Source organism: Homalodisca vitripennis, chromosome X, assembly GCF_021130785.1.
Source record: "Homalodisca vitripennis isolate AUS2020 chromosome X, UT_GWSS_2.1, whole genome shotgun sequence".
Taxonomy (NCBI): domain Eukaryota; kingdom Metazoa; phylum Arthropoda; class Insecta; order Hemiptera; family Cicadellidae; genus Homalodisca; species Homalodisca vitripennis.
The window spans coordinates 149,463,501-149,481,507 of NC_060215.1; the positions used below are offsets into that span (position 1 = coordinate 149,463,501).

The 18,007-nt window shown below is 33.2% G+C and overlaps 1 protein-coding gene across 2 annotated transcripts in view; it reads left to right on the forward strand.

The window, feature by feature from the left end:
* Window positions 1-5,052, forward strand: part of LOC124370000 (probable protein phosphatase 2C 71) — a 78,490-nt gene extending 73,438 nt beyond the window's left edge. For both annotated transcript variants that reach the window (XM_046828265.1, XM_046828264.1), the window contains 2 exons: window positions 499-653; window positions 1,482-5,052. In XM_046828265.1, coding sequence (XP_046684221.1) covers window positions 499-653; window positions 1,482-2,164 — 838 coding nt within the window. In that variant the 3' untranslated portion in view covers window positions 2,165-5,052. The remainder of the gene's footprint in view (window positions 1-498; window positions 654-1,481) is intronic.
* The last annotated feature ends 12,955 nt before the right edge of the window (window positions 5,053-18,007 follow it).

Genomic DNA, 18,007 nt, shown 5'->3' on the forward strand with positions numbered 1-18,007 from the left:
ACAATTATAGAAAAAGTCATTTTTCTGAAATCCGTCCAAAACATATGGTTCATAAATTGTGTTTAGATTCCTCTTTTGTCAGTGAATTAGTTGCAATTATAAAAATGCAAGAATAGTAAAAAGTACAAAAATAGTTATAAAACAATTTGTTTCCTATTATACAACTATTTTAGTCAATATCAGTTAGATTCTTAAAGGCTTCTTCAAATATTTGGATTAATGATTTGAAAGTAATTTCTGTTAACTTATTGTCAAATCTTAAAAATAATAACTCCAGGTATATCAATGGTGAAGCCTAGCAAAATAATTTCATAGTTTGGAATTAATCCGGAGCCAAGTTGCTGTATGATAACTTACATTGGTGGTTGTGATTTCATAACCAGTTCTGGCGGTTTTTCCTCTCAACGCTGCTTTTTACCTCTTCATAAGAGAATTATATGACATTATTGTGTGATGATAAAAATCTAAACACAAATACACAAAGCAATATTGTTGTAGGTCAGAGGACAAGAACAATGTGGAGGACGGTAGCAGTGATGCCGAGAATGAGCGTGTGTTTCTCAACTGTGAGCCCAAGAAGAGACGGCTGAGTCTAGACAAAAAGTGCACCAAACCAGGCACCCGGAGGCGTCCCTCCCTCCCTGCACTTAATGGTCAGTTTGTAATAATGCTGTGGGGTAACTACACTCTGAATCTTTTGGCCAATCCAATTCTGAATTTGAGCCAATCCTGGCACCAAAATCAATAGACCAGCATATATATTTGTCCTTTTTGGCATAAATTTAGAACTTCAAGGATGTTCTCAGTTGTATTCACTGAGTAATAGATATCAGTGCAGTGTTGAGTGACGGTGGATCTTTATTTTGTCATTTTTATGTTCATTGTTTTGTTTTCTAAAAGATCTACAAAATTGGTCTAAATAGGAATACGGATAATCTGAACATTTAATTTTATATACACCTAACTGATCAAATTTATTCAAGATGCGGCCTCGGTTTGATAAAATATTAGAAACACGATTTGTGGTTATATATATTAGTTCCATTTCATTTTCTTTATTTCTTTTTTTAAGCCGGTGTATGCATTGTGTTTTTATCCTCTGATGACGGTACCTATCTTTATACCGAAACGCGTAAGCAGTTTTAAATATTAGATTGTATGACAAGGTATGTTTTTAGCCTGTTAATGTTATTCACTAACAAGAATGCTGGGCACTAAATAGTTAATCACAGCTCTTGCTGACCCTTAAAACGTCTTCCCACAAATACTGTTATGAATAGTATCTTTTTAATCTATTACTCCTTATTATGTAGTATATATATATATATATATATATATATATATATATATATATATATATATATATATTATAGAAACATTAAAACCACAATGTTATAACTCCAGTTGCTAAACTAAATTTCGGTTGTATGTTTTAATTTTCTTGTTCACAGTGAGTTTTTATCTTATTCAATTTTTTTCAGGTAAAGCAGGAGGTTTATGCAAGTCCAAAACTCTGGAGGAATCCACGAGAATGTTGCGAAGTGCTACGCCAATCAAGACTCTCAGGTCGCGCAACATAGACCTCAGCGAGATGACTGCAGGCATCGTGGGAAAACGCGGACGAGCTCCAAGTCCATTGATAAGCAAAAAGCAACGTCTCGATGACCAGTGCACTCCAAGTCCCATCCTCGGCAAACGGAAAACTCCCAACAAAATGTCTGACGTAGAATCACCAAATTCTGGTTTTCTCAAATCCTACTTAGAATCAGGAGACGGTTCTGATCTGTTTTTTGACTCTAACGAATCCGTACTCGGAAGTGTTTCATTGCCGATTGCTGGAAAGCAAGACATACAAGAAATCACTGGATTCTCCAGGAAAGTCCAGAGGAAACACAAGTCTATATCTCCTTCCATGTTAGGTAAATGGCGGGACTCTGTAATCACTTGTAAAGGAAGAGTAGAAGCTGGTAAATTAAAATCAGCCTCTGATAGTGAACTCTCCCCCGTGCTCGGAAAATTTGTACCTCATAATAGGAGACTCAGGAGGTTTAAGGAACGTCACACCACATCGAGGCATTTCATTTCAAAGAGGAAAGTTAAGTCAACGATCCCCAGATTAAGTACAGGTACCTCATCATCCAGATCGAACATGGAGAAACTCTAACATATCATTTTAAATCAGTTCATAAAGAGTGATGGTTGAGACTTTTTGTGTTTCATGTTTGAGTCGAGTTTGTTTGTAATTAATTGGTTAATAGTCACTATATCCAAATATATTTAAACTGCAAACATTAGTCCATTTTACCTATTAGTTAATAACAGTGAGTAGTTAACTATAACTAAACTACTAATATGAGTTTTTAAAACATTTGCGGATAAATTACTATCAAAGTATTGTTCTAGAAGTTAATTTAATGAAACTGCTATGTTTATACTTCTGGTATAGTCAAGGGATGCGTTTCAGAGAATTTTAGAATTCTAAATTGTAGCCTAATATTTAAATTTGGTGCCAAAAAGATAAAATAAGTGATTGTACTATGACCTCCTGTAAATACAGCGATAACAGTTTGCATCTGTATTCAATAAAAGTGGCTTTGTTGAACTGAGTGAAAGGTGTATGGATGTGAAAATAATTATTTTAATATTAGATTTATATTTACAAAGTTGTTCAGAAATTATAGAGTTGACATTGCACTCGGCGTGACTTTTTATTTAGTGACCAAAAATTTTAAACAAACTTGACTCGACTTGAAAAGTCCGTCTCAGAATGAGTGTGCACGTAACCTTCCATTCCTCTGTGGCATATTTCCATGGTCAGCTTTTAATAACTGTTTTTACTGTAAATAAATCTATCTTTTGTAACTATTAGAAGATAACTTTACTCGTTAGACCAAAATGAACTGAGATCTCGTACCGTAGGTGATATAGTGATAGCTCTTGCTCCGATACACGCAATGTGGTCTTACATCAGCAACAAATGGCCTTAATTCTGTTAGTCTCTGAAGAACAGTATTTTATTGTTATTTCACTACTCAACGCAGGAACCGAGTGCCTTACGCAGACCTTTACGCAGACCAGGCAGGCTCTGTCTACTGGTATACACACCCACAGACTAAACATATATTATGATAGTAGAACTACATAATACTAGACAAACTCTTTGAATAGGAGGGTATGCATGAAACTAAGAAAGCATCTCTACGTCGTTTCTAGCAAATGGGCAAATAACGCAAAAAAATAATAATCTGTAGGGACAATGCCAATGTCTTGTGCATATCAACACAATGCATTCATGATATCTTTTACTAAGACTTTGAGGGGCCAGCTTGTCCCTCTACGTAGTATATAATGTTTCTGGTGTGCATATTTTTGGCAAGAGGTGTCTTTTTCTAGATGGTATTATTTGCCCATAACTTTTGCTAGGATCGCCGTAGAGATGTTTTGTTCATTGTGTTTCCATTGAGTGGACCTTAAAAATGACATGTCATAAGATATAAGTTGCAATTTGAAAATTTTAAGTTACCCCCCTTTGAAAAGAAAGGAGTGAAATATTTTCACCCTCCAAAAATCCAAAAAAGTAATTTAATGAGTATGGTGAAGGTTGTACATTGATGTCTCAATCCGTTTGGAATATATCCAGGTATGAAAACCATGTTCCACCGAAAAGTTGCATGAAAAACGTATTAAGGATAATATTACCCTGAAAATTACATGTTCATAATTTAATAGTTGCAATTTTTAGCATAATGTATTTCTTGAAAATGGTCAGTGTTGAACGATATTTGTAAGTATGAAAGATAAAGAAAGTAATAGCGTGCTAAACAAAAGGACTAAACACAAATTACTCTATAGTAATGCTTATTTGAATGTTTTTAAATTTGGGTATTTTTTAGGGTTAAGGTACTTCTGTGAAATATTTTTACATAACATGCCATTTTAAAGGAAATTCATTGCAAATTAATAATTTAGAAGGTTTTTTGTTGAGAGTGGAATATACAGATATTTTTATAAACTCCCAAATTGGTCCGCCATTTTGACACATATTATTTTTTTAATGTAGTGAGTATAGCAATAACACTTAACACATTTTTATTTTCAACATTAAAACGCGCTTTTGATTCGTACTCAAAATTCATATTCCTACTTTTAGTAACTGTTGTTTCTTGTGGTGATAAAAATTATAATTGATTATTAATTAACCCAATAAAAACTAAGAACAGTTAACATTAGTAAAATTAAAATTCATCGAACTTACTAAATTCAGTATTTTATAACAGATGTTCAAACTGTTCCCCTTTGATCGTCTGAAAAGTAGATTAAAATATCATGAAACTCTTCGAATTTCTTGTACAATTCGGTTTCAATTGTACAGTTTTACACATTGTCTTTAATATGATCTACACACAGTAATGTAGTGGTAATAGATCAGATGAACTTGCAAGCCAGTCAATATATAATATTTAAATACATAAAACATATTTATTACACATTTTATATTTTAAAACATTTAACTCAAAATAGTACTATATAAATATTTAGTTAAAAACTTGTTTTCTATTTTTTGAACAAGGATATTTTTACTTTTAATCAGCCGCCATTTTATACTGTAGTAAAATAATGAACTCGTAAGTTCCACTGTTCATTTTCTTTTTCATTGAGACCTTTAGAATGATGTGCTGCTTGACGGGGGTTTACGTTTAAAATGTTTGTTGCCCTTGTAATGGAGGGTTTAGGAAATGGGGGCAAAATTCTGGTTGGAACCCAAAAGTGCATTTTTATACCCTATAACTGTTGTATACTTCGTTTCTGGGTGCAGCTTTTTACAAGTTAATCTGGTATGTCCATAAATTTAATTCACCCGTTCCTAAATATCTCAACTATTTAATCTTTATTATCAACATATACAGTGTGAGTTAAAAGTATGGATCCACTCTGTTTAGTTTTTGATGGATAAAGATGGAGGGATGAAACTCGGGATACCTTTCTAGGAAATAGAACTGAACAATTTTTAGTCACTGTTATAACTTTGTCCATTTCCTAAATATGGAATTTTGGGAGAGCAGCTGAAAATTATTAAACTTAAAAACCCATTAAGTAACACCTCATTTGAAAGATCTTGTTAAAAGAAGAAAAACAGTGGAAACTAGAGCTTCCTATCTCAACCCAGTACAAAGTAGTTCATTGAACCTTTTTTATCTTGCTCAACCTTCAATGGCCAAAGATAAAAAAATTAAACTCGGGACATCCCTCTAGGAAACAAAAGCGAACAATTTTCCCAAAATTTGTTTTTTGGGGCAGTTATAATTTTTTAATGTAAAGTTAAAGAAGCACAATTAATACAATTATATTAAGCAGAAAAAGGGGCTAAAACTGACCAACCCGTGTGTTTTATATCAGATGTTCAAACTGATGTCCCAGGACAGTTTGACATAAGTCATATATTTGGCCATTAAATACATATTTGTACAATAGGCTACGTCATACAGATACATACAAATAAAAGCAATTAACATATACAGATACAACTACCTACAGACTAACTTTGGAAGACTAGACTAGATACATCACTTTTAAAGAACTCATCAATTTTGTAAAAATGATTGTTCAACAGCCAATTGTATAAAATATTCCTAAAACTATTGAAGCTACTATAATGAGCAGAAAGATGCAGCCTATTAAATAGCCTTATGCTAACAATTTCATAAGAGAATTTAGTGTTACTTAACCTAGCAAAAGGTACATGAATTTGGTGAGAATTTCTAGTAGCATAAGAGTGAACATGCTCATTGAGGACATAATTATTAACATTATTTTCTGCAAAAAGTAGACAAGATAAAATATATAGATTTACAACAGTTAGTATTTTACTACAAATAAAGAAGGGTCTACAGTGCTCAAGACAATGGCGTTGTTGTGAATTCTGACTGCTTTCTTTTGAATTATCAATACTTCATTTATACTGCTACAGTTACCCCATAATAATAGACCATATGTAATTACACCTTGAAACAGGGCAAAGTAAACCATTCTAAGATAGTGTTTGTCTACACAGTGCCTCAAATGGTACAAGAGATATATGACCCTGCTCAATCTTTTACATACATTATTTATATGAGAATGCCAGGTCAACTTTTAATCCAGACTGATACCTAATAAATTAACCACATTATCATTACAATCAGCTTGAAGTTTTAAGGAGAAAACCATATTTTGAGTTTTTTCTAAATTCAACAACAGAACATTTGATTTATACCATTCATTTGCTTCATCTATCATACATCTTAGTTTAAGCTCTCTTTCATTCTGATTATTTACTGTTGTAAAAAAAGTGACATCATCAGCAAACATTACTGATTTATAACTCACATTGTACTCAAGATCGTTAACCATAATTAGAAATAAAGTAGGGCCCAGAACCGATCCCTGTGGCACGCCAAACTTTACCTCAGAAGATTTTGAAAGATTAGTAAAAATATTTTGTTTCCGATATGTCCAAGCCTGTTGTAGAAGCTTGAAATGGCACGCTGTATGGATTCACACGGGATTTTTTTAATTTCCGCTACTATTCTGTCCCTAAGGTCATTAATGCACTGGGGTTTTGTTTTATAGACGTTTTTAATGTGACCTCACACAAAGTAGTCAAGTGGAGATAGATCTGACGATCTTGGTGGCCACTCGATACTTCCTCTTCTGCCTATCCAGCAATTTGGAAAAATATTGTTTAAATACTCGCGGACATGCAGCCCATAGTGTGGAGGTGATCCATCCTGCTGGAACCAAACTTCATTACAGTAGTTAGTTGCTTCTTTTTAAAAATTTTGAGCCACTCTCCCAAAATCCCATACTTGGGAAATGGGCAAAGTTGTAACAGTGACTAGAAAGTTCACTTCTATTTCCTAGAGAGGTGTCCTGAGTTCGATCCCTCCATCTTTATCCATCAAAAACAAAACCGAATATATCCATACTTTTAAATTCTTTACTGTACACCTATTTGAATTTTTTTTATAAGTACTGATACTATTTTTCTTTTTGCTCCAATCTGAATTCCTTTAGAACATTTTAATCACCAAGATATTGTCCTTCCTTTATTTAAACTTAGTTTTCAACAATAAAAAAAGGATTGTAAAAGTAGGAGGATTTTTCCCAAGATTTGCCATTGTTCAGTAATACAAAACATCAGTAAAACTACGCTCTGAGATCTGGAATCTGATCTTTTCCTCAGGTGGATCACTAACCTAAACCAGAACTACAATCTAGGTTTAAATAAACAAATAATACCAAAGCATTGTGACAAGCATCAGAGATCACAACAAATATGTTGTGTGTCATCTCAATTGCTCACTATCTCTAAAACATGCACTTGATAAGACAAACAATAATTATTATCAACTGAACTAAAAGAATACAGGTCACAATAAGTTTGCACATATAATGAATCATAGAATAGCAAAACACAACACTGTCACTGTACTGCAGAACTGTGACTTCAAAGCACAATAATACTCTCACTATACTGCAGAACTGTGGCTTCAAACCACAATAATACTCCCACTGTACTATAGAACAGTGATTGTCATCCACAACAATACTCTCTCTGTACTGTAGAACAGTGACTGCCAACCACAACAATACTCTCACTATACTGCAGAACTGTGACTTCAAACCACAACAATACTCTCACTGTACTATAGAACAGTGATTGTCATCCACAACAATGCTCTCTCTGTACTGTAGAACAGTGACTGCCAACCACAAAATACTCTCACTATACTGCAGAACTGTGACTTCAAACCACAACAATACTCTCACTGTACTATAGAACAGTGATTGTCATCCACAACAATACTCTCTCTGTACTGTAGAACAGTGACCGTCAACCACAACAATACTCTTACTGTGCCATAGAACAGTGGCTACCAACCACAACAATACTCACTGTACTATAGAACAGTGATTGTCAACCACAACAATACTCCCACTGTACTGTAGAACTGTGACCTCAAACCATAACAATACTCTCACTGTACTATAGAACAGTGATTGTCAACCACAACAATACTCTTACTGTGCCATAGAACAGTGGCTACCAACCACAACAATACTCACTGTACTATAGAACAGTGATTGTCAACCACAACAATACTCTCACTGTGTTGTAGAACAATGGCTGCCAACGAACCACAATACTGTCACTGTACTGTAGAACAGTTACACCCAACCACAACAGTAGTGTCACTGTGTGGAATTTACTCGTCCAAGCAACTTTTGTATGATTACCTAACATCATATTTACATAATATTTAAAGTGACAAGTTTTGTGAGAAGTTGAAATAGTATATGCTGAACTGGCCACCATCTAAATTTTATTGTTACTGTATAAAAAAATTAGTCACAATAAAAAATCTCAAAATATTTTACTGTTGCTCTGGAGAAAATGAAATAGGTGCACAGAACCTGTTAGTTACCTGGGTTAGTTATCTTCAGTAAACAGATATTAAAACTAAACATCTGTCAATAGATAATTAGCAAAAACTTTATCATCTGTCGAAATAGGTATGTTGTGAGAAATGTTGCAACTTAGATTGAACTTGAACACGACATCGGCCACGTAAACCAAGGGATTAAGTTGTACGGATTGAACACACTAGACTATATTTTTTATGTAATGTTTCAAGCACAGATCGTAAATATTGTCAGTTTTATGAGCCTGCACATTTTATTTAAATAATTTAAGTGTTTTGTACGATTACAGCACTTTGTTGTTGTACAGATTATGTGAATATCAGAGAATGTTTTGTGACAGAAAACAGAACCGACACCTTCCTCTGTTATCCGTCATTAACAATCTCAGATATCATAATGTTATTGTTACTGGTTTATGCCTGACTAAATAAAACTAACTATCCATGAAGAGATGGTATAATTAATAAGCATAAATTATGTCATAGACTGACAAAGAATTTAGTACATAGGTATGTTACATAAACCTTGTTTTTATAACTATGTTAGTACATAATAATCATAATAATACATGAAATGAAAATCAGAGGAAAGCATATTGTTGTATTAGGATATCCAAATATTTACTATTTTAAGTTTACTGTAATTCAAACATTGCCTAAATTAGTTTTTCTTTTAACAAAAGAAAAACTTGTGTACTTTTGGATTCAATTCCTAATTTGCCATAATATCCTTATCAGTCAGAGCTAATAAAGGGTAGATCAGACTTTTTAACCCTTTCAGACCCACGTAATTTTAGATTTATTGGCAAGTATATGTCGTTGACTATTGCCATAAAATTTGAACCATAATTGGCCATTATTAACGTTTAAATAAAAGTACTATATTCTTTATATTTACATATATGAATCATTTTTTAATCATGTACAACAAATGTGTGTATTGAATATTAATAAAAATAGATGTTTAAAATTAAAATATTTTGTAATAATATTCAAAGAAAAAACCGTATCATAAGTTTATTGCATTGTTTAATGATGCTCAACTTTATGTTCAATATAGTTAGTGTTTTATTAAGAAAGCTATGGCTATTTTTCCTTTTGGCTTCATTAAGTTTTTGTTGTGAATGTTGAGTTAAGCTCCAGTTCGTCTAAGTTCCAATCTTAGTGCAGCGACTGAAATTTGACGCAGTCACAGACTTGACTCCTGGAATCTGGAGTCACGTTTGACTGAAGAGATCCAAAATAATTCGGTGACGAAGAAGCTCATAACGAACTTGTTACATCGTTCGACATCAGAGACACTTAGACCACAATATACAGGGTGATTCATGAAGTTCTCCCCCACTTCTACAGCACATTGTACTAGTAAAAATAATGAAAAAATGTTATATAAACATAGGTCCGAAAACGCTTCGTTAGCGAGTTACAGCTAGCGAAAGATTTCGCCTGAATTCCTGGGTAAAGAGTAAAAATAAAGCCATACTGAACTTTTGGAAAGGTTAATTAAGTAAGAAATATCGTGGATTCTTATTGTATTTTTTACCTGATAAAGCTAATAAAATAGGTTTCAGAACTGTACCTGTAGTAGTTTTTGAGGGATTCAGGGTTAAATGCAAAAAATTGGGGCACGAAACAATGTTTTTTTTTTTAAGTTTGATGTACAATAACTTTGTTAAATTTGGTAATAAATACATAAAGTTAACAAAGATTAATTGTAGAGAATTTAATTCTGAGAAAATTTTATATAATCAAAGTCTAAAATAAAACAGAAATAAGTACCAAAAAAATCGATTTTATTCAGTATAATACATTACTAGCTGTAAAGAAATACCGTACAGTATTTAGTTAAAATAAAACAAAAACAAAATGTTTGTTCCTTAATGATGGGATAAATTGAGAAAACAAGATTAACTGTTAAAATAAATTTGTTTGTAAATAAAAATATCATATTTTATTACGTTGTATTTTTTTTTTTTAATAAAAATTTACATCAAATGTTCGAAAATAAATGAAGCAAATATTTTCCCATTATTATTTACTAATCATCGAAATGCAGTTTTTTGTTTTATTAATTTCTAAGTTGGTAACGCACAAATAACAGCTGATCAACAATGGTATTCTGTACTGTTACGTTAGAACTGTGTTAGTGGTGTTTTGCAAGCTACAGCAGGAGATCGGGTTCTGTGAATCGTGTTATTAAATGCCATTTTTCTGTGAGTTATAATTCGATTGTTTATTCAGCGAAAAAATGCCTTACTTATTTTACATCAGAGGAATACGCTGATATGGTTCTTATTTTGGGTTACTGTAATGGTAATGCTAGAGCTGCTGTAGAAGAATATGAACTACGTTACCCTAATAGGAGGATTCTAGATACCAAAACAATTTCAGGAACTTTTCGTACTCTTCGGGAAACAGGATCACTACCAAGTACTAGAACCAATTATGAACGAGCTGTCCAACTTGATGATGATATTGTTATTAATGCTGTTCATCGCAGTCCAGGTGTAAGTACACGACGTATTTCTAGGCGGATAGGAGTTTCCGCAGTCAAACGGTGTGGAGGTCACTTAATCAAAACAAATTTTATCCGTTTCATAAACAAAAGGTTCAACATCTACAGCTAGGGGATGGTCCGCTTCGCTTGGAGTTTTGCAACTTTTTGAATATTAATAATCAACTCTACAAGCGTATTTTGTTTACGGATGAGGCACAATTCACTCGGGATGGTGTCAATAACTTGCACAATGAACACTCATGGGTAGAAGAAAATCCACATGAGGTAGTGGAACAGAACTTTCAACACTGATTTAGCGTCAATGTCTGGTGTGGCCTTTTGCACATACGGCTGATTGGGACCTTTCATATTACCTGGACGCCTAAATGCTGAGTTCTATTTGCATTTCCTTCAAGAAGAGTTGCCGCCGCAGCTGTTAGAGAATGTTCCTTTACATCTCAGACAAAATTTGTACTTCCAGCATGACGGGCACCTCCCCACTTTTCATGTGCCGTTTCTGCTTACTTAAATCATCAATTTCCTGGGACACTGGATTGGTCGTGGAGGGCCTCACCCTTGGCCACCAAGATCACCAGATCTATCTCCATTGGATTATTGCATCTCGGGGATGGATGAAAGACATTGTATACAAGACAAAAGTGAATTCTCGTGATGAATTAATTGCCCGTATTATGGATTCGGCTGTGCAGATACAGGGAAGTCCTGAAAAATTAAGAAACGCAATACACAAAACGTGCTGCAAAATGTATTGATAATGATGGCCTCATTTTCGAACATCTATTATAAAAAGGTGCGTACGGTTGGCCAACCTGATTAATTTTGCTTAAAACTAGTAATGTATTATACTGAATAAAATCGATTTTTCGGTACTTATTTCTGTTTTATTTTAGACTTTGATTATATCAATTTTCTCAGAATTAAATTCTCTACAATTAATGTTTGTTGATTTTATGTATTTATTACCAATTTAACAAAGTTATTGTACATCAAACTTAAAAAAAACCATTGTTTCGTGCACCAATTTTTTGCATTTAACCCTGAATCCCTCAAAAACTACTACAGGTACAGTTCTGAAAACCTATTTTATTAGCTTTATCAGGTAAAAATACATAAGAATCCACGATATTTCTTACTTAATTAACCTTTCCAAAAGTTCAGTATGGCTTTATTTTACTCTTTACCCAGGAAGGAATTCAGGCGAAATCTTTCGCTAGCTGTAACTCGCTAACGATGCGTTTTCGGACCTATGTTTATATAACATTTTTTTCATTATTTTTACTAGTACCAATGTGCTGTAGAAGTGGGGGGGAGAACTTCATGAATCACCCTGTATAGAGTAATCTATGTGAAGAGGTATTCTCATTGTCTCATCACCTGTGAACTGGAACTGATCTCAACATTCACATTGAATCAACCCTTCCCACCATAGCTACGTTATGTGAAGTTTTTGTTGTTTGTGGTACTTGTATCTACAAGAACAAAAAAATTAGAATCGGTCCCTTTTGTTTTAAAAAAATCTCAGATATTTTTTCACTCGTATCTGTAACATTTGCTCAGTTTCATTATGAAATGTACGTAGAGAAATAGTTTTTTAATGATTTGGAACTACAATGTTGTTGGTGTAATCCAATGAAAACCCAAAAACATTTCCAAAGTATATTTTTCTAACATTTTGATAATCTCATTTTAAAGGTCGTGATAAAAGAAAATTAACAACACAAACTAGAGGTCTTTGTTGTAACCCAGTACAAAACGGCAGTAATTTGAAAGTTTTAGAAGTCAGAATTGACTAATACAACCGAAGCATAAGTAACCTTTTAATATTGTAACGGTTGAAGTTAATATTGTAACGGTTCAAGTACTTCATAACATGCCATAAAGGTGTGCAGAGTTGAGTTTTTCTAGTATGAACCGTTACTACATCAACGGTCAAAGTCTCCAGACTTTTTTTTAACCCTGTATGCCCAAAAGTTTCTCTAATTATTTCACACCAAATAAGACCTTATATTATTAAAAATAAATATGTTAAAAAAAATAATTGAGATACGGATAGCCAAAGCTTTCTTAATCAAATGTAAATGTTATTAAAACTTTGTAAAACACTTTTGATTAGTTAATAATGTAAACACATTTATAGTGACATTGGGATAGAAAGGGTACAGACTCCTCAGCTTGTACATACAAAAGTACTAACTAACCTTTCACTTCATTGCATGGGCAGTAACGATTAAGTAAAAATATCAAACGTACCAGTGAGCATATCGGAAGCCTTACTCTGCATTGCCGTGTCTTTATATGGAAATCAACTGTGGTCATTGTTAACAGTATTTTCAACAGAGTAGTCCGTTTCACATGTGATCACCACAATAGAAAAATTAATCATTGTTAACCGCGTTACTGGAAGGTCATTGTAGTTTTTAATTGAAAATGGAGATTGATGCGTGCTAACTGTGGTTTCTGTAATGTTCGGGACGAAGGTGTGAGATCAGAGTGCCTACTATAACATAACTATGTTTTGTATTATATATGTATTTATTGTATAAGATTATATTAGATGAAGTGCCTCTTTTTATTACGGTATCAATAATAATTGTAAAGGCTACTATTTTTATATACAGTTGTTTTTGAATATGGATGACATAAAAGTATCTTAACGTGTACAGACATTTTGCTTCATCCACCTAACAGCAATACCTGTGCTTTTGTGTGGTGAGCAAAATACTGATTTCAATGTGTATTGTACGTTTTGTATTTTATGTTGATTTAAGTTGTTTGTGATGTCGAGTGATTTTAAGTATAAGATTTATATTATTTAGTCTAGATTTTAATTCAAACCATTGTCGTTATGTCAATTGTTTCATTGACATATTTTAAGTAATAATTTGATATCTGATTGTAAACATCAGTATGTGTATATATATACCCTACATGATTTGATGTCAGCTGTTGATGAGTATATTTTGTTTTTATACAAGTTTTAGATGATTTTCGGGTGACATTTTTATCCCACTGTAAACACTAACAATCATAATAACATGTATAATATGTTTTAGTATATATTTTGTCTAGTGATTTAATATGTTTTGGATCAATTGATATTTTATTAATATTGTTATTTGCAGATTTTAAAAGTGTTCATAATAATCAGTTTTATAGTGAATCTGTTAATTATTGAAGTAATTTTTGTTTATTTTCACTTATATTGTAAAAGGTCGTAGATATTGCATAAACTTGTATTTGTAGTTATTTGATAATAAACATATATTGGATAAATGAATACGTTCCTTCTTTTAATCCTCTAGTTTATGTACAGAATTCAATTTGGTTGAGAAAGAATCCATTAAAATCCGAATGGGCTGAGACAGCCCGCCATAAGGAATTACACAGCGTATTTGTCACTATAGACAAATGCTGTGATTTTTTTCTGGAACTGTTTTGATTTACTGCCCCAATTTTGTACTGTTTATATCCCTTTCTGTACATGATTATTGCAATTATATTTTACTACCATAGAGAGTTCAAGTTGTTTAACACCACCTTAATAGAAACATATAAACGCATTATGTTAAATTATTTTATTTTAGTGTCTAACCAATAAATGGTACCAAAAACTTAATTTTGACAAAAAAAACACAACTAGTTATAGAGTAAAGGCCAAAAATAATGTGTTTTTGGGTTTAATTTTTAATTTTGTTCAATTGATTAACTTAAATTTTAGGTCTGTCTATACTAATTTATGTATAATTGTTGATAGAAAAAAGCTTGTTGGAGGGATATGGTAAATAAAATAAAAATAAATAAATAACGTCTTTATTCAGCAAGCGTTCTTCAAAGTTACACACTCTGGTTGACAAGACAACTCTTGTCATAGCATACAAATAAATAATCATTAAAATCTAAAACTTAATAAAATTACATAAAAATCTTTTTGACATGGTTTTTTAATGAACGGTAACTAAGGCTCTTCAAAGCAGGGTCATTGTGATTGTGATATATCATTATAAAGAGAAAATGAAACCAACAATTAGTAATGGGCAAATCCAGAATTGTCTAATCCGGTTCCAAATCAATTGATTCTTGAATTTTGAATCCTAATAGTTTATTGTTTTCACCTAAGTATGATTTAAACAAAATCAACCACTGTTCCAATTCTGCCCTTCTTAAACCCTGGAGTCTGTCTGATAATTTAAAAAGTAATCCAAGAATACCATTTTACCCTAAAGGGATTTGCAGAGATTCTGAGAAGGAGTTATATTTTTAAGAACAATGTCATAAAATTGCTCTACATTGTACTGTAATTTGATAGATTATTATATGGGCTTTCAAAATGTACGCCTCTAAACTTAAATCATTCTGTCAACATGGAATTATCAGAGTTCGATGGGTTGACTGTTTTGGTGGTGGGAGGTTATGGAGATCGTTTGAGATCATACAATGACCTATTCATTCAATAATGAGTTTTCAGACCACATCAATCCTATAACAAAGTGTGCAGTGGCGAGGATAGTACAAAGCTTCAAGAGATACACATGGTGTAAAAAACAGGCTAAGGTCAGGTAGGCCCCCCACAATTGATGAAGATAAAAGATTAAATGTAATGGAATCTTTTGTAGAAAATTCCTATTTATCTATGAGAAGAGCTGATTTGCAGCAAAACATTGCCCATAGCTCAATAAGAAAAGTCCTCGTCGAGAAAGAACACACAAATTTTAAAGTTTAATTAGTACAAGAGTTTCGTGAGGATGACTGATCGTAGGGTTGAGTTTTGTAACATTATGATGAGTAAACTAGACACAGAACCGGGGCCATTAAACAGAATACTGTTCAGTGATGAGACCACATTCATGAAAAATAATAAGTAAATAGTCATAACTTTCGGTATTGGTCTGACGTAAATCCATATTGGTATATTGAAGCTCATACACAACGTCCGTTATAATTTAATGTTTTTGGGCAGGAATAATCAACAATACGTTAGTTGGACCTTTCATAATTGATGGACATTTAAACATTAAAAAATATTTAGAGATGCTTGCCGATCAGATTGTGCCTGCACTTCAACACATGTTTGGACAGGAGGCCGACAACATTTGGTTACAACTAGATGATGCACCTCCACATTATGACCGGAATGTGCGGCAGTATTTGGACAAGTATACTGTGAACAATTCGGCTCTCTTTCACATACAGATTACACAATACAAAGAAAGAATTTCTTAGCATAATACATTTTAACATTAGAAGTTACCGCAAAAATATTGACAGTTTAATCATTTTAATTTAGAGCTTGAACGTTAAATTTGATATTATTGTGCTCAAGGAGGCTTGGGTTGACAGAGATAGGACCTTGATTGCACTGGACATGACATACATATCATATGACATACACAGCACAGATAACAACTAGAATAGAAATGACGTGGTGATTGTTTACATGAGGAGTGAAGTGACACGACAGATTACTTTGGGAAAGGCGACAGGACTGCAGGTGGACTTTGATTGTGACCGTAGACTCTGGAGAGTACTGGGAGCGTACCGCAGTCCGACCAGGAACTGTGACATGTTTTTGGAGGAACAAAATAAATACTATACTCACTTCTAACGATATAACTAATTTTAAACATGAGTAATGACAGAAAAGACATATACGTAAACATATTAAATGGAGCTGGTCTTACAGAAAGTATTAAAAACCTACTAGAGTGACTGACAAATCTAGTACTTGCATTGACCATATATTTATCAAACACTCTGACTATAGTGTCAGGACTAGGGGTGTACTGACCACTGACCTGACCGACCACTACGCCGGGGTGGAGCGTGGGCTCCCTGTGCCGGCACCCACACTGATACTGAGAGTGGTACATACCTCGATCAACAGAAACTACACTGTCTACTGGAGACTCAGTCATGAGGCCATGTTCTTGAACATCAGAATGTTAATAAGTGCTGTGACGCATTTTTTAATGATTTAAAACAACATTCTAAAAGACAGAGTAACCGCAATAAAAATCAAACTATGGATTACAGCAGACCTAATTAGTGCGATTTGAAAGCGAGACAAATTAAGTAGGGCGTTAAAAATGCAACCCTTTAATACTACATTAAAAATAATTATAACTATTTTAAAAACGGTCTTTCAAGGAAATTCAAATTACGAAAAACAATTATTACAAAGAACAAATTTTAAAAATCATCGAACAATCCAAAAATGTTTCGGAAGATTGATAAGTGGTACATCACAAACAAAATCTGCTTTTCCCGTTCAAAACTTCACCTCGGTGGCGGATACCGGGGGTGGGAGGACCGTGGCTAATACTTTCAATGATTTCTTTTCACAAGTAGGGCTGACTTTGGCGAATAAGGAGACGCTCAACGACAGCCAGGTGGAGAAGTGCGTGGCTGAGATGCGTGGTGGCTCTATTCCTGGGCGTGACGATTTACCTTCGACTACCCTAAAAAGAATATTATACATTTTTTTTCCTCCTCTCAAACATTTAATTATTCTTGGTCTAACTTCTGGCATTTTGCCTGAAAATTTTAAACTGGCTAAAGTTATTCCGTTACATTGGAAATAAAGTACGTGCTATTCAAGGGAGTACACTTGGTCCGTTACCCTTTCTCGTTTATATAAACAACATAGCAAAGCTGAATGTAATAAACGTTACAACTATTCTCAGATGATACATTTTGTTCAAGGGAAGAACTAGCAAGAAGTTTATCAGGTTTCTTCGAAGAGCGAATGCTTATTCCAAATTGAATCGCTGAGTGGAAAAAGGAACATATTCCAAAAAAAGAAATTTTACAGGAGACAAAAAAAACCTTTTTAAGCCCAAACTAGTGTCCTGATTAAAAAAGTTACTATAGATTGTTTATAGGTCTTGTTGTTTTATTTTCATCTATATCATATAATATTGGTATATTATTGTTAATATATGACTTACGTCGACTTCTATCTTATGGAATATGTTCCTTTTTCTATTCAACAAGTATTTTTTTGAGTGGATGGTGAAAAAAACCCTTGAAA